The sequence below is a fragment of the Herpailurus yagouaroundi genome, unplaced genomic scaffold, assembly GCF_014898765.1.
Source record: "Herpailurus yagouaroundi ecotype Mexico unplaced genomic scaffold, PumYag 182, whole genome shotgun sequence".
Classification (NCBI taxonomy): domain Eukaryota; kingdom Metazoa; phylum Chordata; class Mammalia; order Carnivora; family Felidae; genus Herpailurus; species Herpailurus yagouaroundi.
Window position 1 is genome coordinate 7,985,712 of NW_024412413.1, and position 27,095 is coordinate 8,012,806.

General features: G+C 40.8%; 1 protein-coding gene across 5 annotated transcripts in view; it reads right to left on the reverse strand.

Moving 5' to 3' along the window:
• Nucleotides 1-7,262: 7,262 nt before the first annotated feature.
• Nucleotides 7,263-27,095, reverse strand: part of XPNPEP3 (X-prolyl aminopeptidase 3) — a 74,970-nt gene continuing 55,137 nt past the window's right edge. For all 5 annotated transcript variants that reach the window (XM_040490733.1, XM_040490732.1, XM_040490734.1 and 2 more), the window contains 4 exons: nt 21,402-21,487; nt 13,989-14,169; nt 12,899-13,019; nt 7,263-10,868 (listed from right to left, as the gene is read on the reverse strand). In XM_040490733.1, coding sequence (XP_040346667.1) covers nt 10,702-10,868; nt 12,899-13,019; nt 13,989-14,169; nt 21,402-21,487 — 555 coding nt within the window. In that variant the 3' untranslated portion in view covers nt 7,263-10,701. The remainder of the gene's footprint in view (nt 10,869-12,898; nt 13,020-13,988; nt 14,170-21,401; nt 21,488-27,095) is intronic.

Genomic DNA, 27,095 nt, shown 5'->3' on the forward strand with positions numbered 1-27,095 from the left:
GGAAGTATTAGAAGACAGGGAATGGGGAGGGGGGAGGAGAGAAGGGAAGGGAGGGTGAGAAGTGAGAGGAGGTGGGGAGGAGTGGAGGGAGAGGTGAAGGAGGGAAGGGAAAGGAGGAGCAGGGGAGGGGCGAGGGGAGGGGAGAGGGGGTGGCCTAGAGGGAGGGAGTTTACTTTCCCTTCCTTTTTGTCCTGTCCAGAGGCATCCCCGGCAGGGGCTGAGTCTGTGATGTCGCCTCATCAGCAGGCAGGCCTTCTGTGGCCCAGCTTCTGCAGCTGACTTGAGAGGGAAGCTTCCAGCCATTGCCAGTCTTTGGGAGGCCTCAGATGCCATTGTCCTGCTCTTGGGGCTCCTATGAGACCAATTCCTGATCTTACATTTTCTGTTTTGAATATTTAGAGTAACTTCTATTTTCCTGACTGGATTCCGACGGACATACGTGCCCCTCAGACCCTAGAGGCAAAGTGGGATAACGTCTTTCGTCAGCAGCGTTGGTTTCGGAGCAGTAGTCATGGCTTAGCAGTGAATCCCACTGGGTGGCTCATGAGATGCCAGGACAACAGCCTAACAAAATAGTACAGTCTAGAGAGGCGGAGTGACACGGAAAAAGACACCCACCTGTGGATTGTCGCAGGCTGAGGAAATGTCTCTGGGGAAGAGGCAGGAGCACTGTTGGGGGCTGGAGTCACCCGAGGACACTGCGAGTGAGGGGACCAAGGGCACAGGCAGAAGAGAGTCAGGAGCGGGTGAAGGAGAGAGCCCACAATGAGGTGCTATTTTCCTTACAAATGGAAGGGAACCTATGGGGCCAATTTTGAGGAGGCAAAGGTACTGAAATCTGGAGGAGAGGGGAAATGGTTGGGAATGGGCTGTGGGAACCCGCATCTGATCTCCGGACCGTCTTTGTGGACCTGACCGCCCTCACCTCACTCCATCTGTAAGGGGCTTGGACAAATTCGCTAACCCCCTTTTTACCTCTAAAATTCTGCTTCTATGAGAGTGTTTCCGCCCACCAGTTCTGGTTCTGCCTAATGGAGCGGCATAATATAAAATGTTTTAGATGACAGCTTTTCAGATATTCAGAGCTAGCTAGCCAGCATGTTCCCCTTACCCTTCTCTTCTCCACTCAAAATAGCCCCACTCTTTCAACCACTTTTTATGACACCATTTCCTGCTAACACTCACCTGGGTATATCTTTTTAAAAATAGGTACCTCAAAATTACACACGACACTTCAGACTGATCGTCTGATTATTGCAGGGACCAAGGGATTACAAACTCCTGTTATTTGCTGATAGCGATTTAGCATTTTATCAATTCTTATTTTAATTACTTAAGTACCGGTGCCCGCTTTGGCCGCAAGTACACTAAAACCAGAACGATACGGGGAAGATTAGCCTGGCCCCTGCAGAGAATGACGTGCAAATTTGCGAAGAGTGTAATTACATAAATACTGTCAAACTCCGTCTGCCTTTGGCTCTCCTCTTCCCCTTGCCCCCATGCTAATATAGTTCTTTTTCTAGTTAAGATTTTTTTTTATTGTGATAAATGTACAATTTACCATTCAAACCTCTTTAAGTGTGCAGTTCAGTGCCTTTAGGTATATTCTCATGGTTATGCAACCATCACCAGATGGTTCTCCAGTTCTCCAGAACTTTATCATCTTCCCTTACCAGACTCTGTCCCCATTAGACAATCACTCCCCATTCGTCCCTCCCCCAAGACCCAGGCAATCAGCATTCTACTTTCTGTCTCTATGAATTTGACTGCTGTAGGCACTTCATATAAGCAGAATCATACAATATTGGTCCTTTTTAAAATCTGGCTTATTTCACTTAATATAAATTCTTAAAGGTCCATCCATGTTGTAGCTATGTATGAGAGCTACATTTTTAAAAAGTTGAATATTCCGTTGTGTGTATATGTCACATTTTGTTTATCCCATCTTCCGCTGATGGACGTTTGGGTTGTTTCCACTCTTCGGCTATTGTGAATGATGCTGCAATGACCATGAGTATACAAATATGTTTGAGTTCCTGCTTTCAGTTCTTTTGAGTACATACTCAGAGGTGGAATTGCTGGGTCAAATGGTAGCTCTGTTTAACTTTTTGAGGAACCACCATATTCTTTTTTTTTTAATTTATTTTTTAACGTTTATTTATTTTTGGGACAGAGAGAGACAGAGCATGAACAGGGGAGGGGCAGAGAGAGAAGGAGACACAGAATCGGAAGCAGGCTCCAGGCTCTGAGCCATGAGCCCAGAGCCCGACACGGGGCTCGAACTCACGGACCGTGAGATCATGACCTGAGCTGAAGTCAGACGCTTAACCGACTGCGCCAGCCAGGCACCCCCACCATATTCTTATAAATACTTTTGTCAAGAGCATATTCTTTCAGGCCTCTGCAGGTCTATGCCTGCTCTATTTTACGCAATGTCAGGTACAATTTACTATGCATAGCGATCCCTATTATAAAATAGAATCATTCGCATATAATGTATAGCCCACTGCCCAGATTATAATTAGTGCAAGGATTGGCTATAGTTTATTAGAGATTTATTTATTTTTATTTCAGTAAACTCTACACCCGATGTGGGGCTCAAACTCATGATTCTGAGATCAAGAGTCGCATGTTCTACTGATTGAGCCAGCCAGGAGCCTCTATTAGAGATTTTAATCTGTGATAAGAGTAGACAGCATAGCCAAATACTGAGCAATGAAACACTGGATAACGTTTTCAAGATGACTGGTTTTAAAAACATTTTTGATATATTACTGTAGGCTTCCCAATCTCAACTTTCCTAAGAAAAGATCGCATTTAGTAGCAACTAACCAGAACCATGAGGCTTTACAAACTGGTGCGAATCTGGATCAGTGTTTACATAGTGCTACAAATTCTTGTGTCCAAGGTAAGCTCCAGTCAGCACAATTCTAGATTTTACAATTTTATTTATTTTTAATGTTCACTTACTTTTGAGAGAGTGAGAGACAGAGCACAAGTGGGGAGGCGCAGAGAGAGAAGGAGACATAGAATCTGAAGCAGGCTCCAGGCTCTGAGCTGTCAGCACAGAACCTGACGTGGGGCTCAAACCCATAAACCATGAGATCATGACCTGAGCCAAAGCTGGATGCTTAACCGACTGAGCCACCCAAGCGCTCCTAGGTATTACAATTTTAAATACCCTGTGTGATGTGCCTTGAAATCAGTGTGCTGGGAGATACTGATCTCCACTGTCCCCAGGATGGCCAGATGGATGAAACTTGGAGTAGCTAGAGCTCCATTACCAGTCACCTGGTCACTAGGAGTCCTGGACTCACTGAAATCTGGCCAAGGAGGGGTGCCACCACCTGGTCATTCACTTCGGCAGCAGATGCTGAGTGTGCTATTGCTCATCAAAGACAAGGGGGCCATAGCGTTGCTATAGCATCTGATGTTTCAGGTACCCGCGGTGCTGCTAGCCATGCGAGGAATGGGGGCTGAAGGTGGGGCTAAGGATCCTTGCAGGTATAGCTCGGGACAGCCCGGCTTTCTGCTTCACATACATGGAAAACTTCTGACCTTTGTGGTCAAAGCCATGGCAGAGTGGTTGTTCTTTTTTTTTTTTTTTTTTTTATTTATTTATTTTGAAAGAGAGAGAGAGAGAATGAGAGGGAGACGGGCAGAGAGAAAGGGAGACAGAGGATCTAAAGCAGACTCTGTGCTGACGGCAGAGAGCCCGATGTGGGGCTTGAACTGGTAAACTGTGAGATCACGAGCTGAGCTGAAGTTGGATGCTTAACCGACTGAGCCACCCAGGCACCCCCAGGATGACTGTTCTAAAAAAACACACGTACCTTCTGTGAATTATAGCTTCATCATCTTGAAATATTTGATGTGACTGATTTCAGTTTGAAGTCCACGTTATAAGAAATATCACATTTGTCAATGAAAGGAGTTGGAGTCTTTAAATTTAATTTCATTTGTAAATTATTGAGATTTAACTCAAATACCATAAAATTCCCTTTAAGAGTATACAATTCAAGGTATTTTAGCATGCTCTCAGCTGTGCATCTACCATCACCTTCTAATTCCAGACTATTTCCAACACGTGAAAAAGAAACTCTATTAGCAGTCACTCTCCATTTCCCTCTACCTCCAGGCCCTCGCAACCACTAATCTACTTTCTGGCTACATGGATTTGCCTATTCTGGACATTTTATATAAACGAAGTCATGCATTATGTGCCTTTTGAGTCTGGCTTCTTTCACTTAGCATAATGTTTTCGAGATTCAGCTGTGCTGTAGCATGTATCAGTACATTTCTTTTTATGGTCGAATAATATTTCACCGTATGGATATACTACATCTCATTTATCATCAGTTCAACCATAACTTTCTTTCTTTCTCTTTCTTTCTTTTTCTTTCTCTCTTTTTCTTCCTTTCTTTCTTTCTCTTTCTTTCTTTCTTTCTTTCTGAGAGAGAGCATGTGCTAGTGGGGGAGAGTAGCACGGGGCGGGTAGAGAGAGAATCTTCAGCAGGTTCCATGCTCAGTGTGGAGCCTGACGTGGGACTGGAGCCCACGACCCTGGCATCATGAACTGAGTTGAAATCAAGAGTCAGACCCTCAACTGACTGAGCCTCCAATCATAAATGTTAAACGATTATGAAAATGGTTTTAAATTTTTTGTGACACATTTGTGCACATTTCTTGTATGATGGTGATTATGAAGAATCTGAAGATACTATCACTATCACTATAAAGTCTGGATTAGGGATTGTGTGTAGGATTTCAGACGGTTATCAAAAAAAGTCATGTTCCCACAAGTGACTTAAGTCTTCTATTGACATTTTATTTTATTTTATTTTATTTTAATTTTTTTTTAATGTTTACTTATTTTTGAGACAGAGAGAGACACAGCATGAGCAGGAAGGGGCAGAGAGAGAGGGAGACACAGAATGTGAAGCAGGCTCCAGGCTCTGAGCTGTCAGCACAGAGCCCGACGCGGGGCTCAAAGTCACGAACTGTGAGATTGTGACCTGAGCCAAAGTCGGATGCTTAACCGACTGAGCCACCCAGGCACCCCTATTGACATTTTAAAAATAATTTCTTAGAACTGTTATATAAATTTAAAAATTTCTGTAAAACTTTGTACATATTATTTTTCTCATCATAATTGTATAAAGGATATAGAATGAATTTTTTTTTCTCTAAGACACATGTATACATTCCTAAGTCCCCTCGTTTATTCCATTGTGCCACACAAAAAAAATATTCTTTTAGATTTTATTTTTAATGTTTTATTTTTTTAATTAAAAAATTTTTTTACATTTATTTATGTTTGAGACACAGAGAGAGACAGAGTGTGAGTGGGGGAGGGGCAGAGAGAGAGGGAGACACAGAATCTGAAGCAGGCTCCAGGCTCTGAGCTGTCAGCACAGAGCCCGATGTGGGGCCCGAACCCACGAACTGTAAGATCATGACCTGAGCCGAAGTCAGACGTTCAACCGACTGAGCCACCCAGGTGCCCCTATTTTTAATTTTTTAAATGTTTATTTATTTCTGAGAGAGAGAGAGAGAGAGAGAGAGAGAGAGAGAGAAACAGAGTGTGAGCAGGGGAGGGGCAGAGAGACAGGGAGACACAGGATCCGAAGCAGGCTCCAGGCTCTGAGCTGTCAGCACAGAGACCAATGTGGGGCTTGAACTCACAAACCATGAGATCATGACCTGAGACAAAGTAGGACACTTAACCGACTGAGCCATCCAGGCACCCCAGAAAATTTTAAGTAATCTCTATACCACATGTGGGATTCAAACTCACAACCCTGAGATCAAGAGTCACATGCCCCACCAGTTGAGCCAGCCAGGGACCCCCTCACAAATATCTTTTTATGTATGCCAGTATGTGAAAAATGTTTGGAGGCACACTTTACAGAAAGCCTCAGATTTTATTTAAGGATTAAAAAAAAATTTTTTTTTTGAGATTTTAAGTAATCTCTACACCTATCACGGGGCTCAAACTTACAACCCCAAGATCAAGAGTTGTATGCTCTACTGACTGAGCCAGCCAGAAAGCTTCAGATTCTAAAGAGGATTCCTACTAGGAAGAAATGGCCACATTTATGGCTCTTTATATGGCTGAGAAAGTTCACAAATTTACAACTTTGCACACTGGTATTACTTCCCTACAAAATTCATCCTTCATAAAATGCTCATGGCCAAACTTTATAGCCTTGAGTGGTACAGGGGCTGTCTGGAGACCTATGGGTCAGTTTTGTGGAGAGTCAACCTTTTCCCCCTAGCTTTCTTGAGGTGTAACTAACCAAATTATAAGATATTTAAAGTGTACATCATGATGACTTGATATACATTGTGAAAGGATGTCCCCCATCTGGTTAATTAACACATGTATCAATCAACTCACATATTTATCCCCCCCCCCACTTCTTTTGGTGAGAACATTTGTGTTCTACTCTCTCAGCACATTTCTATTACACAATATGGCATTATCAGTTATAGTCACCATGTTATACATTAGATACTTGAGTCAATCTTTTATTTTTTTTTTAATTTTTTTTCCAACGTTTTTATTTATTTTTGGGACAGAGAGAGACAGAGCATGAACGGGGGAGGGGCAGAGAGAGAGGGAGACACAGAATCGGAAACAGGCTCCAGGCTCCGAGCCATCAGCCCAGAGCCTGACGCGGGGCTCGAACTCACGGACCGCGAGATCGTGACCTGGCTGAAGCCAGACGCTTAACCGACTGCGCCACCCAGGCGCCTCTGAGTCAATCTTTTAATTGGCTGGATCTAATCTATTCATTTCCCCCCTCTGATAAGATCATCTCAAGTCTAAATCATGATTTTGTGACAGCAGTTAATACTCTGTATATATTTTTTAAATTTTTATTTGTTTATTCAGGGGAGGGGCAGAGAGAGAGAGAGAATCCCACCCAGGTTCCATGCCCAGGACAGGGGCCTGATGCCCAATGTGGGGCTTGATCTTATGACTATGAGGTAATAACATGAGCCAAAATCAAGAGTTGGACATGTAACTGATTGAACCACCCAGATGTCCCTAAATTATATATTTTTAAATATGTATTTATTTAAGTAATCTCTACGCCCAATGTGGGGCTTGAACTCACAGCCCTGAGATCAAGAGTCGCACACTCTACTGACTGAGCCAGCCAGGTGTGCCTCTTTATAAGACATTTTGTAAAACAAAACGTTCTCACATTTAAAGCTGTAAACTCTAGATGTGAAAATAACACATACACGCCACACACTGTTATATGGTTTATTTTTAAAATGATAGTAATAAATGCTTTTCCCTTGTTGGGAAATGACATACCTATTTTCAGTGGATAGAGCCTTAAAAAGTAACAGCGTTCTGTTCAAACTGAACTTGTATAATTGCACAAAAGTCACACAAAGCATTAAGAAATGCTAACAAAGCCTGCAGCTCTCTCAGATCCTCATTGAGCACACCGTGTAAGGCCTTGATTTCAGTGGGGACCCCTGATCTGAGCAATACTGATGCTCACGCCAAGTTCCTCAGTGACACTTAGGCAGAGGTTAAGAACAGTCAGGAGGACCCACATGCTTTGTGACAACGGAATTCTGCTCTCATTAAACATTAGCATTAATGATGCATTCACTTTTTCATTATATTAGGAACATTAAACACTTCAGCTTGAAGTACATTTTCCCAGGCTTAAAATGTAACCCTATCAGCTTAAGTTTTAGGTGACAGATTCCCACTTCAGGAAACTAAAATTAAAAAAAAAAAAAAAAAAAAAAATTAACATCATAAAAACCTCTTCCAAGAGGCTCCTTTATGCTGCCACCAGCCTGGGTCCTCACTTATTTTCTAACACTCACACACACACACACACACACACACACACACACACTACATTATTGTTGATCATATGCCAACTGAGGGGTGGCAGATAGGTTCTGACTCAGATCCCAACTTTGTTTTATTGGTAGCGGTCATTGGAAACAGTGTTCCAAAGGACTCTGAGGTCACCGCTGACCTGGTGGGCAGTCCCCATGCCTTACTTGTGATCTCTCACACAGACATGGGGGAAGGGGAGCCAGCACTCCTGCATCAGATCTGTAATCTTTGTATTATCAAGAAAGCTAAAGGAGGGTGTTGGTTATCTAAGCTTTGAAAAATATAACAGCTCAATTTTCCTATTTTAATGAGTTATAATGTCTTTATCTTGGGTTTTCTTATTTTATGAATCTTTATCTCAAATTAAGATATAATGTCTATGGTAGGATTTTTCCCTTTCTGACCTTGTTACAAAGCTTAGTGAAAAAATAACCAAGTTTTAAAAGAAGACACAAAGAGAACTTTAAGTCATCTCATGAGGAGTACCTTCCTAATTTGGATATGAGGACTATGGGAAGAGGAGGGTTTCTACTCCAGTATTTCTACTCCTGTGTTTTAAATAAACAGTCTGTTTGTTGAGTATGAAGAAAAACAGCAATTCCTGAGACAAACACACAAACGGATGTGGCAGAGCCTATCTGGAAGTGCTTCCTTCATTTAGATGGTATGCATCATCAATGACCCAACCGTCTCTCTTCAACTGAGGGAGAAAAATCCTAGTGTAACATTTGAAGGATTTCTGAGAATTAAGGTTTTCATTCGGAGAGGCTGGTGTATGAGACTTCGACATGGAGGAAATGTGGGGCATGTCTGTGGTGTGGCTAAGAATGTGTGAGATTCTTGCACTGTGCACCACTATCTGCTTAACAAATCCCGAATATATCAGGCAGCCCAGAAACACTAGGCCAGCTCTTGATGGTGCTGATAGTCTGATCCGATGCTTAGCTACTGAAGTTAATCTGGGACTCAAAGGACAATATACTTGGGCCAGGGACTAAAAATCACCAGAAGAATTCTGCAACAGCCATTCTGTGGCTCGCGACAGCTGCAGAACTTGACTAGGTTCTAACCAGAAGTCTGTTTCATGTCCAGGTATGACGCTATACATAAAAGTCACTGGGCTTTTACTTAGAAAGTTGAAGACTACTGAAAACGATTTATAGCCAGAAAAGGAAATTCCTTATTTCAGTATTGTAAATGAACAAAGGAAACTCAATCCAAGGAAAGGGTTGTTGGGGCCACAGAAGCCCAGAGGGTGAGAAGTTGTGGATTTATTTTCAGTCCCCTTCTTTTAGAAAGTAGCATAGGGCTGAGAAGTTGGAGGGAGGCGGGGAGGACAGGCCCGGGGACGAGACTCCGGCTGTGTGGCCATCCGTTCCCACAGCTGCTTAGCAGAGCCAAGCACTCGAGGGTGAGCACTGGCAGGACACCGTGTGTATCACTGATTTATAACATGATCTTTGTCCCCTGATGATGCCGTGTGTCTGCTTTTGGCTGTGTACCTTGGGTTTTCCTGGTAAGATGGGCAAATATCTAACACCAAGTGTTAATCCCCTCGCCTGTTTCTTTCGTAAAATCCCTTGACTTTACGCTCTAACGACCAGCAGGTTCTGTACATCTTGGGCCATGTCCAGGTTTAAAGGAGGTGAACACACTGGTTCTAGGACAAAAGCTCCCAAATAAACCACCTGTGACAATCTAGCCCTATTCATTCTGCAAACTGAGTTTCTTGTATGACTGCAGCCAGTGCTGTGTTGAGGGAAATATGACTCCTTCCTACTGCCCTTCCAGGGCTAATATTAGAGAAATGAAAGGATCACAGGATGTTCTTAGTGAACTCTTGGTGAGTTCCGTATTTTGCACTAGAGGAAACTACAGAATTGTAACAGGAGCATCTCTCTGAAACGTGGGTGCCATTCCTCCGACTTCAAGAGGGTTAAGGAGAGGATCTACCTTTTCCCCGGGGTGGCAGCTTCTAGGGTGTGCCATAAGGGTCAGTGCACTAAGAATCTATCAAGAAAGCATGGATGCCTGGGATAGGAATCATCTTCAGCCTGAGAACAGATGGACAGAGGTCTAGATCTACAGAAGACACATATATGCTTTTCTTTCTCTTCCATCTCTTCCCTTATCAAGAGTCTAAGCATTTTCCAGGCCACAGGCAGCCAAATAGCAAGAATAACTCAAAACTGTTTTAATAGTTAGTGTTGCTAGAATCTGGATTAGAGCTGAATGGTGGGACTGCAGGACACCAGTGCCCACAAGGGCTCATATGGCTCCAGTAGAGACGTAGGATCTGGAAAAAATGGACAGGAGTTATGGAAGGTATGTACTAGCCACCCACAATCACTGACAGGTGGTTTTTAGTATAGGCAGAGACACTGGTGGTTAGCTCAAAATACAAGCATCATAAACATCTTATGACATTAGGTAGATCTTAGCCAAAGTGCAGAAAGGGAAAGACCTGGAGAGAAGGAGAAAAGTTTCTGTATATTTAATTGTGTTAACTGGAATGCATGGAGATATGTAACCACGATTTTTCTTTACATTTAAAAATTCAAACTGCCTTGGTCATTAACTGTACAGAGTTCATGTTACTGAAGTTGTAGTAACATCCAGTTCAAAAATTCAATTTTCCAGATTTCTAGATACTTACAACAAAGAAAGATCACACACAATTACATACATTCATACAGTTGCCACACTCCCAAACAGAACACGTGTATAAATGTGCACACAGAGACACACACACTCAGGACATGCGCACAGATGCGAACAAACACTCCGTTTGAACCTGAGCTGCACGTGGGCTGCAGTGAGGGTCAAGAGGCCCTGCTGCATATCTGTTCTATGTCATTCATTTCTTTGGGACAATCTGCAGAAAGGATGAGAGGTGAGTCCTGAGTCACCACTACATCATCTTCAATCCGTACACCAAGACCACGAAACTTCTCTGGGGCATCTCTGTCATCCTCTGGAATATAAATGCCTGAAAAGTAGAAAAAAGAATGTGCTGTTCATAAATGGCAGTAAGTGGATGATTTGGGATAAGTTAACCTCTCTGTGTTACAATTCATCTGTAGAACTGGGATCCTAACAGTATCTACCTAGAATTTTGGATATTAAATGAGATAATACACATAAAAGTGTGTGGCACATAATGGTCAATAAATGTTGGCTATCATTGCTAGAACTATTACTCTAGTTTTGTGAACCAGACTACAGGCGCCACGTGACTGTGATAATAGTGATCATGATTCTGTCATATTCTAGTGGTTCAAGCAGGCCACTAAAGTTACTTTTGAGTATGTCAATATATGCCAGAAACCAATAGATTATATAAATGCATTCTTTCCCTCCCGAGTCATCCCATGGGAAAAGGGAACTTTGCTAAAATAAGGACATAAAGTATTTTAAAATATATGAAAAACACTTATTTTGAGATTATTAGCCTGAACAACCATAAACTAGAAAAACTCAAATAAGCTCCTCCAATAAGCCGTAAATATAACTGATGTACACAATGGAGAGTAAGAAACAGGAAGACTTTAACAGACATTTGGACAATTCTAAGAGTCCCCTTTCTAATCATGAAGTAAGATAAGAACAGGTCTTTTCATATTTAAGAAACTGGAAACTTCCTCCACTATACTCACAGATGCTGCCCTGGGATAAAAAGAAAAAGATCAGCGAAGGAAAATGTATTCAAAGTCTAAGGAAGCACCCATGTACCAACCAGACTATACTGAATAATACATAAGGCATACATAATAGCAACATGTGACTGGGTACTATAAAGTCGGGTCCCAACATAATTTATATACTTTAGAGATGAAAACACTTGAAATCTATTGTTGAAATACGTTTTCTTGACAAAAACAGCATCATTATTTAAAAATCGCTCTTGGGGGGCACCTGGGTGGCTCAGCTGGTTGATTAAGTGTCTGACTTCAGCTCAGGTCAAGATTTCACAGCTCATGAGTTTGAGCCCTGTATCGGGCTCTGTGCTGACAGCTCAGAGCCTGAAGCCTGTTTCATATTCTGTGTCTCCAGTTCTCTTTGCCCCTCCCCTGCTCATGCTCTGTATCGCTCGAAAATAAATAAACATTAAAAATTTTTTGGGGGGGGGGGCATCGGGGAGGCTCAGTCAGTTACGCGTCTGTCTTCAGCTCAGGTCATGATTTCATGGTTCGTGGGTTCAAGCCCTGCAATGGGCTCTCCGCTTTCCGCACAGAGCCCGCTTCGGATCCTCTGTCCCCTTCTTTCTCTGCTCCCCCCACCTTCTCAAACAACAACAAATTTTTTTAAATCCCTCTTGGGGTGCCTGGGTGACTCAGTCGGTTGAGCATCTGACTCTTGATTTGGACTCAGGTCATGATCCCAGACTTGTGGGATCAAGCCCCATGGGCTCTGAGCTGAACATGGAGCCTGCTTAAGGCTCTCTCTCTCTCTCCCCTCACTCTCTCTCTAAAAATTAAAAGCAAAAAAACAAAACCCAAAATCCCTCTTGTAACATCAGTCCTTACACTGCACTGTGACCACCACTTTTCTGTGGAGTTCTGTCCACTGCCCAGGATCGTTCAAGCCGGGGAGCCATTAGATTGCCAGCTTCCTGTCAAACTTGGCAGAAAGGACCTGGACACCAAGAAGCAGAGTAGCTCTCTGAAGGAAAGCACCTGTGGCTTCAGAGGCGTGAGCATCCCACCACTAAACAGGAGGCGAGTAGAAACTGGCCCCGGGAAAGGCAGGGTTTAAAAAAAGATTTATTTCTTAATATCTACTTATAGAAAGCAGTCTCCATCTGTTGTTTACTGGAGAAGTCAAATGAAACAAATTGTGTGATGTTAAATAGGAAAGCTCAAGGAAAATCTAAAATAAAATTCCCTTCTACACGAAGAGATCCATTTTCCTGTCTCTCCTAATTTAATTATGTTGGTTCAGGTAAAGCTAAGCAACATTTACCTTTCTACCTGATAGTGTCATGTGTCCCACGGGATCAGGGCCTGCACCTGCCCTTACCTGGCTCTACTGTGATTACCATACCAGGCTGTAGAGGGAGGGAACGGGGCATGTCAGGGGTGTCATGGACATCCATCCCGAGGTAATGGCCAACGTGATGAGGGCAGTATTTTCGAGCAGTCTGGAAAAGATAATCACCACAGTGTTATTAGGGCAATGACCCCTTAAGGGGAAAGCTGGGCATGTATTGACCAGTGAGATACGTGTTAATACCTCCCCCCTGGTTCTGCCACTTAGGTTTAACCTATCCTCTGGCTAATGCCTAAGAGACCCGATAAACTGCTACCTCTTACCCCAGCAATGACTACAGTAAATGAAACTCTTTTCAGGGTGGAGGGAGGATGATTATGTTAGAATAGTTCTCTTTTCAATGTTCACAAGTCCCTCTCAGAAAGCCTGCTCTGGAGACTATCTCACAGCAACTTGTGGAGTAGGCACAAGACATTAAATTAACACAGTAATTATTAGGCATTTACCGGCTTGGATATTCCTATCTGTTAATTAGATTTGTTGGCTGCAGCAGCAGGAGGAATTTATTGCGTCTTTCCTGTTGATAAAAGAAATCCTGGCAGCCTAAACTTGGAGATGAGATGCCTTAATGGTCTGTTTGGTGTGGCCACCTGGCATCTTAATTTACAGCTAAGGTTTTACATTTTTACTGAATATCATTACATTTTGGCTACAGATGAAATTCACCAAAGACGTGGCCCTTGGGGATATTGTTAGTCTCACCAATGTCACTGAAGCAACAAACACCCTCCCCCATGATTTCTACTTTTCAAAATCACAAAAGGATTGAGAGTTAACCTTTTATCCTTTTTGTGTCCTTTTCCATTCTGTCTGCATCAGCCTTCATTTTATATTTTCTGCCCACTGAGCTACTTACACAGGATGCAATGATCTAGAATGTGCTGCCATCTTCTGGAAGAAATAAGTACTGACTCCTTTTGTTTTAATCCATGTTCAATCTAAACCTCTTCTAGATGAAGAATCACAAAGACCATTTTTAAATCTAATTAGTTTTCTAGAGGCTGAAACCCAGCGGCACATCAGGTGTTCTTGAGAGCCGAGGTCAGAAGAGGGGCCATACCTTGAAGGCATTATTTTCCTTAATGTTCTTCACAATCCCCAACTCCTTAAGCTTCTGGGCTATCAGTGTCAGCATCAAGCTGTAGATGTTCTCCAAGCTTGTCCCAGGGGAGCAGAGCGTCAGACAATCTCTCTGAATCTCTAGAACAGCTTCATAGAGTTCTGCCTGAGGTGCTGTGAATCTGGGGACAGGAAAACCAAAGAACTCACATTTGGAATAATCTGATATTGCAGGAAGTTTGCTTCCAAGTCTGATTAGGAAAAACTCCAAGGTGCTGATGATGGGGCATTGTTGATACCTAATCAGTATCAATATATCAGTACTGACAGGACCTTAATTGTGACCTAGACACTCAATAGGAAGAACAATAACTCTTCAAGCTGGGGCAGCAACAGCCTCTCCTGCAAACGATCAGCAGATATACATGAGGTGAGGCTAGCAGATAAAGTCAGCCATGAATGCATCTGGAGGGTCAGACCAACCTCAACTTGATCCTTTCCATTTTTTTTTTTTTTACCACTTTAAACACACACACACACACACACACACACACACAAAGGGTGCTTCGGTGGCTCAGTTGGCTAAGCATCTCTGACTCTTGGTTTTGGCTCAGGTCATGATCTCACAGTTCCTGAGTTCGAGCCCCAGGTTGGGCTCATGTGCTGTTGGTGTGGAACCTGCTTAGGATTCTCTCTCTCCCTCTTTCTCTGCTTCTCCCCCACTCTCACCATGTGCTCCCTCTCTCTCTCAAAATAAATGAACATTGAAAAAGCAAAAGAAAACAAAGCCTAGGAATCTACTTCTTGTAGGTAAAGCCTATGTCATGAGATAAACTAGTAGATACTCTGGCTACTAGGTATCCTTAGAATAACAATTTCTTTAGCAATCATGGAGAAAAACGAGAAAAAATTAAGCTGGTGCGGTGTATGATATGTATTTTCTACACTGCTGATGGGAGTGTAAATTAGTATAGCCAATTAAGTCAAAGGTTTTAATAAAAATATTCACAAAATTTGAGCTTATAATTCTGTGCTAAGAATCCATCCTAAGAAAATATTTGACGAAAAACAAATAACCCAGTGAAGAAATGGACAGAAAACATGAATAGACACTTCTCTAAAGAAGACATCCGGATGGCCAACAGGCACATGAAAAGATGCTCAATGTCGCTCCTCATCAGGGAAATACAAATCAAACCCACACTCAGATATCACCTCACACCAGTCAGAGTGGCCAAAATGAACAAATCAGGAGACTATAGATGCTGGGGAGGATGTGGAGAAACGGCAACCCTCTTGCACTGTTGGTGGGAATGCAAATTGGTGCAGCCACTCTGGAAAACAGTGTGGAGGTTCCTCAGAAAATTAAAAATAGACCTACCCTATGACCCAGCAGTAGCAATGCTAGGAATTTACCCAAGGGATACAGGAGTACTGATGCATAGGGGCACTTGTACCCCAATGTTTATAGCAGCATTCTCAACAATAGCCACATTATGGAAAGAGCCTAAATGTCCATCAACTGATGAATGGATAAAGAAATTGTAGTTTAGATGCACAATGGAGTACTACGTGGCAATGAGAAAGAATGAAATATGGCCCTTTGTAGCAACGTGGATGGAACTGGAGAATGTTATGCTAAGTGAAATAAGCCATACAGAGAAAGACAGATACCATATGGTTTCACTCTTATGTGGATCCTGAGAAACTTAACAGAAACCCATGGGGGAGGGAAAGGAAAAAAAAAAAAAAAAAAAGAGGTTAGAGTGGGAGAGAGCCAAAGCATAAGAGACTCTTAAAAACTGAGAACAAACTGAGGGTGGATGGGGGGTGGGAGGGAGGGGAGGATGAGTGATGGGTATTGAGGAGGGCACCTTTTGGGATGAGAACTGGGTGTTGTATGGAAACCAATTTGACAATAAATTTCATATATTGAAAAAAAAGAGAAAATATTTGAAATTCAAAGAAAGCTGAGTATATAAAAATGTTCACTGTAATAATTAAATGTCCCCTAATAAGAATGGTTAAATATAATAATATAATGAGTATAATGAACATCTACATACCAAATCCAAGTTTGGCCATGAGCAACATGTTATATTTGTGTCACTATGAGGCTGCCCACACTCCAACCCCCACAGTATTTCTAAAGAGTTTTTAATAGTTCTTATTTATTTATTTATTTATTTATTTTGCTTATTTTTGAGAGAGAGAGAGAGAGAGAGAGAGAGAGAGAAAGCGTGAAGGATGCACCCACGTACAAGTAGGGAGGGGCAAAGAGAGAGAATCCAAAGGAGGCTCTAATTGACACAGGGCTTGAACTCACGAACCCCGAGATCATGACTGGAGCCAAACAAAACCAAGAGTCAGATGCTTAACAAACTGAGCCACCAGGTGCCCCTTAATAGTTCTTTTTTTAAAAGTTTATTTATTTTGAAAAAGACAGAACAAGCAGGGGAGGAGCAGAGAGAGAGAGAGAGAGAGAGAGAGAGAGAGAGAGAATCTCAAGCAGGGTTCACACTGCCAGCACAGAGCCTGACATAGGCCTGGAACCCACAAACAGTGAGATCACGACCTGAGTTGAAATCAAGAGTTGGACTGAGCCACCCAGGTGCCCCATTAATAGTTCTATTTTTAGTGTAAATTTTATATACACTAAAATGCATAAATCTGAGCTGTACAAGTTGGACAAATGTCAATATAATCAAGGTGGTCAATAATGTAATTCACATCTATAAGTTGTGAGGTTTTGTTCATTCTTCTACAGTTTATTTCTGTTCTTCAGACTGGATAATTTCTATCTCTCTTCAGGTTCACTTGACTTCTGCCTCCAATTGGACTGTAAAGTCCACCTAGTGAATTATTCATTTCAGCTATTGTACTTTTCGGCTTTAGAATTTATTTAGTTTTTGAAAAAAATCTTTTTATTGTAAACAGAACAGAGGCACAGAAAGCCAAACAAACCAAATATAAATACCTTAAGAAATTAGTGTAAGGTTGACCAGTCAGATAAAAGGTGGAACTTGGCCAACTGTCACAGAAGTCCCTTCTATGTGCCTCATAACTATTACAATTCTCCCAGCATGTAACCATTACTAACTTTCCCAGTTATCATTCCTTGTAGTTTTTCATTTGCATGTACATGTTTATCATTTTTACTGATATAGTTTCTAGATCATAAAATTCACCCACTTTAAAAAGTTTACAGTTCCGTGGTTTTTAGCATTTTCACAAAGTTGTGCAACCATCATCACTATCTAATTCCAGAGCATTTTCATGCCCCCTCCCCCTTCTTGTATCCATTAACAGTCACTTTCCATTCCTTGTATTTAAAAAACTATTTTATAACCCAAATGTGCATCCCAGGATAACTATCTTCCTGCTTATTTAAAATAAATTTGATTTGTCTCTTGAATCTCTTTTAGTCAACAGGTTCCTTTCTCTTTTTTTAATGTTTATTTATTTTTTGAGAGACAGAGGGAGACAGAGTGTGAGCAGGGGAGGGATAGAGAGAGAGGGAGTCACAGAATCCGAAGCAGGCTCCAAGCTCTGAGCTGCCAGCACAGAGTCCAATGTGGAGTTCAAACTCACAAACTGTGAAATCACGACCTGAGCCAAAGTCGGACGCTTAACCGACTGAGCCACACAGGCACCCCAACAGGTTCTTTTTTCTAGCCTTTTTTATTCCCTCGTAAATTATGTGTTAAAGAATCCAGGCTGTTTGAAATACAGGGTTTGTCACAGTCTGAATTTTGCTAATTGTATTCACAGAATGAATGCCTGTGTTTCTCCAAACTTCTTATGTTGAAGCCCTACCCATTAGTATGGCTGTATTTGGAGATTAGGCCTCTAAAGGAAGTAACTAAGGTAACATGAAGTCATAAAAGCGGGACCCTGCTCTGACAGAATTAGTGTTCTTATAAGAAGAGACACCACAGGGGCGCCTGGGTGGCGCAGTCGTTAAGCGTCCGACTTCAGCCAGGTCACGATCTCGCGGTCTGTGAGTTCGAGCCCCGCGTCGGGCTCTGGCTGATGGCTCAGAGCCTGGAGCCTGTTTCCGATTCTGTGTCTCCCTCTCTCTCTGCCCTTCCCCCGTTCATGCTGTCTCTCTCTGTCCCAAAAATAAATAAACGTTGAAAAAAAAAAAGAAGAGACACCACAGACCTTGCTTTCTCTTGCTTTCTCTCTTTGTGTAAAAGAGGTCATGTGAGCATACAGCAAGATGGCGGCTGCTTACAAGTCAGGAGAAGAGGCCTCAGGAGGAAACCTACCTTGCTAGCACCTTGATCTTGGACTTCCCAGCTTTCAGAACTGTGAGAAATAAATTTTTGTTGTCTAAGCCACTAAGTCTGTTGTATTTTGTTACGGCAACTCGAGCTAACATACATATCCTCTTAGCGCAGTTCAACATATTCCTTTGTCTTTTTTATTTGTTACAAATTGGCAGTTGGACCCCAAGAATGAATCAGACTGAGGTTCAGTCTCTTTGGTAAGACTGGCTATATGTAGTACTTGGCAAAATTGTAGGAGGCACATAATATATGATTATCTTTTTGTGATCTTAGCAGCCACTGATCCTTCGTACTTATATCTATACATTAATGGGTGTTGCAAAACGGTAATAATTTTAATTCCCTATTTTTCATTCACTTCATGTAATTTTTTAAATGTTTATATTTAAAAGAGAGAGCGTGGGGCGCCTGGGTGGCTCAGTCGGTTAAGGGTCCGACTTCGGCTCAGGTCATCATCTAACGATCCGTGAGTTTGAGCCCCGCGTCGGGCTCTGTGCTGACAGCTCAGAGCCTGGAGCCCGTTTCAGATTCTGTGTCCCCCTTTCTCTCTGCCCCTCCCCTGTTCATGCTCTGTCTCTCTCTGTCTCAAAAATAAATAAACGTTAAAAAAAATTTAAAAAAATAAATAAAAAAAAATAAAAGAGAGCGCAAGCAGGGGAGGTGCAGAGAGAGAGGATCTGAAGCAGGTTCTGTGCTGACAGCAGCGAGCCTGATGCGAGGCTTGAATCACGAACCTTATGACCTGAGCTGAAGTAGGAAGCTTAACCGAGTCACCCAGGCGCCCTTGAGTGCATATTGATATTTCAATTAAAATTTGAGACCACGGAATTTTTATGTAACCTCTCTATATTTCGTTTGCCTTCTTTCTTCTGGGTTCTTGAGGACACAAGGAGGACAGAATTAAAATCATCTTTTACTCTTTTGTTTTATATTTCTTTGTTTTTTATTAACTTTGTATGAGATTAACCAAGATACTTTTTTTATTGCTTACTTTATGTGAAATTAATTTTCCTGAACTTCTGAATGAGGCAGAATTTAGGAAAGATTTTTTAGCATCACAGAGCCTTTTCTTGTTTTGGTGCAGTGGTAAACAATATGATAGCTTGCTTTCAATTCCTCTCCCACTCATTCCTTTCCCTTGTCCCTAACTTGCTCAATTTCGATTCTACTTCCAGCAGTTTCTCCTCAGTGTGAGAAGGGAGCACAGCACCCTCAAACTTCCTTGGGCCTTTGGAGTGACAAATCTTTCCCATTTCAGTTTCTGTTCTCGAATTGGTCATCATCCTTTCCAGTGAACAGCTATTGGTTCTTTGGGAGTTCCTTTGTTCTCAAGCACTTCAGACAGCTTCTTCCACTACTGTTGTTTCCTTCTTTTTCCTTCCACACAGATAGTGATACCAGCCAGGTCTTGTCGTTGTATAGAGTGTGTTCATAAGTGTTTGTACTTTTAGGTTGAAGTGATACCCTATCACCCAGTGTTTGGTTTTGCTACCTAGTTGCTCTACTGTTATTTGACAATTTGGAGAGACAGAAAAATTATGCTTTTGTTGCCATCTCCCCAGAATCCTTGGTTCTTATTTCTTAGTTTCTTATTTCTTACTGAAACTCTCCAATCTGTTCACTTACTATATTTATATTTGTTCCTTTAACTCTTTGAACATATCTATAACAGCTGCTTTAAAGTTCTTGCCTGCTCATTGAAATTTTAGGGTTATTCAAGATCTGCTTTTATTGGCTGTATTTTTCTCGACTATGGTTATTTTGATTCTTTTCCTGATTCTTCTCATGTCTAGTGATTTTTTTTTTAATTTTTTTTTTCAACGTTTATTTATTTATTTTTGGGACAGAGAGAGACAGAGCATGAACGGGGGAGGGGCAGAGAGAGAGGGAGACACAGAATCGGAAACAGGCTCCAAGCTCTGAGCCATCAGCCCAGAGCCTGACGCGGGGCTCGAACTCACGGACCGCAAGGTTGTGACCTGGCTGAAGTCGGACCCTTAACCGACTGCGCCACCCAGGCGCCCCTCTAGTGATTTTTTTTTTAACGGAATACTGGAATTACTTTTGTAATCAGAAAATAAAAACTTCAAATTTATTTACTTTATTTTATTTTTAAATGTTTATTTTTGAGAGAGTATGAGCAGGGGAGAGGCGGGTGGGGGGGAGGGTGGACAGAGGATCTGAAACAGGCTCTGTGCTGACAGCAGTGAGCCCAATGTAGGGCTTGAACTCATGAACCATGAGATTATGACTGAGCCAAAGGTGGACACTCAATAGACTGAGCCACCCAGTCTATTTATTTAATTTTAAGTTAATTAATTAATTTTTTATTTAAAAAAAAACGTTTATTTAGGGGCTCCTGGGTGGCTCAGTCGGTTAAGTGTCTGACTTCAGCTCAGGTCTGATCTCACGGCTTGTGAGTTTGAGTGCCACGTCGGGCTCTGTGCTGACAGCTTGGAGCCTGGAGCCTGCTTCAGATTCTGTGTCTCCCTCTCTCCCTGCCCCTCCCTCACTCTCTCTCTCAGTGATAGACATAAAAAATTTTTTTTAATGAAAAAAAATGTTTATTTATATTGAGAGGGTGTGAATGCAAGTGGGGGAGAGGCGGGGAGAGGCAGGGATAGACAGAGAGAAAGCGAGACTCTCAAGCAGGCTCTGCACTGTCAGCACAGAGCCCGACACAGGGCTTGATCTCATGAACTGTGAGACTGTGACCTGAGCCAAAATCAAGAGTCGGATGCTTAATCCACTGAGCCACTCAGGTGCCCCTTAATTTTTTTTTTAAAGATTCTATTTTTAAGTAATCTCCACACCCAGTGTGGGGCTCAAACTTGCAACACTGAGATCAAGAGTTGTATGTTCTACTGACTGAGCCAGGCAGGCACTCTTCAAATTTATTTTTTAAAAATGTGAATGTTAATTGGGTGTGTTAACTAGGTGTGTCTAGGTGTCTGATCCAGTGATATGATAAATAAAGCAGTCTTAGAAAGTCATCAGGTACTTTGCAAAGGCAGTTAACCTGAGCTAGAGGGGATGAGTATATTTCTTTAGTCCTTTATTCCTCATATACCCATATTCCAACTCATACTCCTAAGAAGCAGTGGGATCTGTAGAAGTCCTACCTGCCATTGACAGGCCAGGTCCGGGTTATGTCACTCACATAGCAAGAAGACTCACAACCTCCATCCAGCAGGACCATTTCCCCATCCTGCAACAAAAGTGAGATATGTCAAAGTAGGTGACCTTATGATTGTCAGCTATTTCTTCTCATTTAAATTCTCTGTGCCTTTCACTTTATATATATATTTAAAAAGCTAACTTAAAGAAGACTAATCTGTGTTCGTTCTCACAAGAAACAGCATCTCAATTTTTCAAATGAATTCACATTGACTCAAGAAAGGTGCCACTGCATAGTAGTACATAGGCTCTGGAACCACACTGCTTAGATCATCATAAATGTTACTACTATCATTATTAGTTTTACAAATCCTATGTAAGTTGGTATCCAGGGCCTTATTCAAATACAATTACCCTTAACCATTTAACTTCAGAATATCTCTTCCCCATTTGTTCCCCATCAAAGTACACGTGGGGAAAGAAAAAAAACTTTGGGTATCTTTACCTTACTTCTTGTCATGTTATATTGAAATTATTTATGTCCTTGAAGACAGGGAATATCTTATTCATATATAAATGAGCACACAACATGGCATGTAGTAGAATAATGGGCTAATGAGTATTTATGTATGTACATATATATAATAGCAACTTTGAAGAATAGATGTGGTTTTTGTTTCTGGTAAAATGCCAGAATACGTTTCTTGTTAGAATACAACTAGATGCTGGATCGAAAATATATTTTATGAAAGGCTGGCATTACATAATGCAAGAGATGTCCTAAAGACATTTTCTCTCTTGAAAAAAGACACCCTAGAACTGAAACTAGAGCTGAAAGTAGTGATAAGGTAAGTGGTACAGTATATATAGAAAAGGAGATGTTGCCCTGAGGTCTTGCAGCAAAGTGGGGAAAATGAGCCGGACATTTTTGCATTAATGTAGGATGCTCATAGGGGATATAAGAGTTGCAGGGCACTAGGATCCACTTGACTTCTGGCAAAAGCATAATCAAACAACCTTTGGAAGAAATTTCCCCCAAATCTGGGCTGGCATGATTTCTAAAAAATAACATCAGGCAAATGTGAGCTCACAAGCCAAGGTTGTCAAGCACCTGACGTAGGTCACCATGCCGGAGAGTCGGCAGGAACAACAAATTTAGATCTTCCAAGACTTCAGATAAGGGAATGATTAGATATGGAAGGGTTATTATGAAAGCCTTAAAGGGATAAAGTACGGAATCACAAAGACGAATAAGCAACAAGAGACAACTGACAATAACTCTGATTTGAAAGGGACCAAAAGGAAATAAAAACTGCTGAAGTCAATCACCCAGGGGATGGCTGAAGAAGCAGATAAGACAACCAAAGGGGAAAAAAACTAGTTTCATGGAAGACAGACATACCGAAGGCTCTGAGAACATGACAGAGAGAGACAAGGCAAAAATAAACATGAAAGTTAGCTTACTGAGACCAGACAGAGGTCTAACATACATCTAACTGAGATCACGGAAGAAGTGGATCCAGACAGCGTAGGAGAGACGGTATCTACACCATGGTCTGAGGATTTCCACGAACGCACAGATTCCGGAGGAAGAAGGGACCATAATGACGATATGTAAAAATAAATCTGTTCTTAGACATACGAAAAACCAGAAACACCAAAGAAAAATAAATCTTAAAAGTAGCCAAAGCAAAAAGAGAGACCCCATAGGAAATGACAATTATGTTTGTTTGTTTTTTAACTTTTTTTTAAGTGTTTATTTATTTTTGAGGGAGAAACAGAGACAGCATTAGCAGGGGAGAGGCAGAGAGAGAGGGAAACACAGAATCTGCAACAGGCTCCAGGCTCTGAACTGTTAGCACACAACCCGACATGGGGCTTGAACTCACAAACTGTGAGATCATGACCTGAGCCCAAGTCAGGCGCTTAGCCAACTGAGCCACCCAGGTGCCCCTGTTTGTTTGTTTTTATTCGGCAACACTGAAAGTCAGGAGAAAGGGGAATGATATACTACAGGTGATGACTGAAAAGTGAAGATAGTTTCTTTGGTACAGCCTTCATCAAGAATTGAGAATGAAATAAAGATATTTCAGCTAAACAAAACCAGAAAATTTTCTCAGCAACAGACCTTCATCTAAAGGATTTTCTTCAGGCTGAAGGAAGGTGATCCTGGGAGGGCCATCGAAGATGTGAGAAGGAAAGGTGAACATGCATGTAAATCGAAACAAACCTGCTTCTGATGGTTGGAGAGAGCTGTGGTGAGCATAGAGGCGAACCACAGGGCAGCCCGCTCTCGGACTGCATTTCTGCCAGATGCTTACTACCAAGTCCACACCAGAGCTCTCCCAGAGGCCCCACAGTACCCTGAATTTCTTAAAGCTTGTTGAGGACCTTGCCCACTGACTTCACCAGAAAGGACCCTTGTAAACTTTCAGATAACCAAAGCCAAGACTATGACCTAGAAGTTCTCAACTTTTTTTCTCTCAGGCCAATTTATCTAATAATGGCAATACTTTTCTGTCCCTGTACAGCGACACTGGTGCTTATTCTCCAGTTTTTCAGGAATGAACACTATACTGTTTAGGAACAGACACACTGGTGGTAAAACCAGGAAAACAAAATAAAATGGATTAAAACAAAAGTCAAGATGGTAGAAGACAGAAAGATGTACTTGATATTGCCCAGGGGACTAGTAATGTTCTTTTCATCCTAGATAGTAGACACATGGTTGTTTATTTGATAAGTATTTGTAAGCAGTACATGATATTTATTGTGTGTTTTTTAAAGTTTATTTTGAGAGAGAGTGAGCAAGCAGGGGAGAGGCAGAGAGATAGTGAGAAAGAGCCCAAGCAGGCTCTGCACTAGTAGAGCCTTGACGTGGGGCTCGAACTCACAAACCGTGAGATCATGACCTGAGCTGAAACCAAGAGTCAGATACTTAACCGACTGAGCCACGCAGACACCCCTATTTATTGTTTTTGATATACATTTAACAACTTAGGCAAACCTTATGGACTATAATGAAAGTGAAAAATCTATCCTTAAACACTTATAATAAAGAAAAGAAGGATGAAAATTAATGAGTTCAGTATCTAATTTAAGAACAAGAAAAAAACAAGAGAATAAACACAAAAAGGAGAAGGGTGAAATTAATAAAGGCAAGGGGCCAGTGTAATGAAATAATAAACAAAGATAAAATAGCATTAATGATGAAAAGTTGGTTTTACAAGAGTAACAAAACCGAACAAACCTCTTTTTTTATTGGGATTTCCTTTTTTAGTCGAAGTTCTCGAGGTATGATGTACACGGTAAAATGCACAGATTTTTAAGTATATAGAGTTAGGTCAGTTTTATCAAAACCCATGTAACCACTCCCTCAGGTGCCTTCCCAGTCAATATTCCATCCGAAGCAACCACTGATCTGATTTCTATCAATACAGAGTGGTTTTGCCTATTTCAGAACTTCATACAGACGGGATCATAGAGCGTCTAATTTTTGTGTCTGACTTATTCAGTCAGCACAATGCTTTGAGATCATTTATCTGTTGGTAGTACAGTGGTTTGTTCCTTTTCATTTTAAGAATACACCACATAGCAATTTCCTTACTTAATATCCTGGTAAGAGACGCCTGGTCTATCAGGAGCAAACTTGCTATAAACATTCATTCTTGTACAAGGCATTTTGTGGACCTACATTTCAATTTTTTTGGAAAAATACCCATAAATGGAATTGCTGGCGCATGTTTATGTTTTAAAGAAACTACTAAGATTTATTAGAAAAAAATGAGAAGAGGCAAAAATATATCAAGAATGTAAAAAGGTACATAACTGTAATTACAAAAGATTAAAAGGTAAGACAATACTATAAGTAATTTTAAAAACTTAGACATAATGGTATAAAATTATAACCTACCAAACTGTCTCAGGCAAAATGAAGTATAAACTGATATAATCACTTTGGAAATGTCTGGCATTTTCTACTAAAGTTACAAATATGCATACCTATGACCCATCAATTCCACTAATTAAGTGTCCTTAGACAAACTTGATGACTCATATACTAGGAATACGTACAAGAATGTTCACAGAATATTGTTCATAATGGTAAAAACCTGGAAATAATAGAAATGTCCACCTAATAGATATTTATCATATTAATAAATTAAAACAGAAAACTTTATAATATTTATTAATTCATTTAAAAATAACAATAAACCTATTACATTTAAGATAAACAGCATTTTTAATGAAAAGTAACTATTTTTCTAAATAAAAATAGTTAGAAATGTAGTGTACATTTTTACAAATCTCTTTGTCTAGCAAAACAAAAAACAGCTAGAATCTCATATCTGCTTTTGCCTTCAATTTGGTATGATGTTGATGTCATAAAGCCTCTAGGGTCCATCTCTCTGCGCTGAAGAGAACGAGAGTGAAAGAGACGCATAATGTCTGGGTATTCTTATGAAAATATATTTAACCTCATGGACCACACTTTAACTGCTGTCCCACACTAGAACAAACCACAGTAGCATGCAACAACATACTGTTACACGAAAAAGATGCAGATACAATATTTGAAATCTATAAAGTTCAAACATAACCAAAACCAAACTACGTTAAACTCTATTATTCATTAGTAGTAAAACAAAATGAAAAGCAAGGAATTGATGACCATCAACATCAGGGTGGTGGTTATCCCATCAGGGAGGGAAGAAATTATCATTGGGAAGAACCACATGGTGGAAAAGCTTTTTAGGGGTGGAAGGCTAGTAATGTCCTGATTCAGGCATTCACAAACTTTTTCTGTAAAGGGCTAAGTAGTAAATATTTTTTACTTTGTGGACCATACTGTTTCTGATGCAACTATTCAACTCTGCCACTGTGGGAAGAAAGCAGGAATGGCTGTATTCCAACAAAACTTTATTCACAAAACAAAGGAGCAGGCTGGATTGGCCTAGAGAGGTGTAGCTTGCCAAGTATGGACAATGGTTACGTGGGTGTTCATTTTGTAATTAATATTAAACTTTTCCTTTAAGTTTTAAGTACTTTACCAGTAGTTACATTTTATAAGAATAAATGTTTGTTAAAAAATAAAACAGAAAGCTTTAGTATATTAATGAAATTGAATCGGTAGTTCAAAAAGTCTACAAAGGAAAATATCAGGCCCAAATAGGTCTACAGGGATATTCTACTCAATTAAAAAAAAAAACCACATTAAATCATTTCATAACATTAAAAACAACCTAACTCATTTGATATACAAATCAGAAAAAGATAGTATGAGAAAAATAAGCCAATTTCATCCATGAACATAGATTATTATATCCCAAACAACACATCAGCAAGTTGAAAATAGCAGTGCTACAGATTAAAACAGAAAAAAAAATGCTTAATTCCACTGGTAATTAAGGTAATGGAAATTAAGACCACAACGAGATGCTTTTATACCAATTAGAATGGCAGAAGTTAAGAAGTCTGATAGCATCAAAAGATAAGAGGATGTGGTAAACAGAATTACGCACCACCAGTAGGAGTATAAATAGGTACAAATACTTGGGAAAAAATTTGTATTATCACACTTATGAATAAGAAAAAAAGTTCCCCAAAACTACATATAGCAGTATATAATTTTTATATAGTTCACAAACAAGTAGAACTAACTAATATTGTTTGGGAAATCATGTATGTGTGATACAACT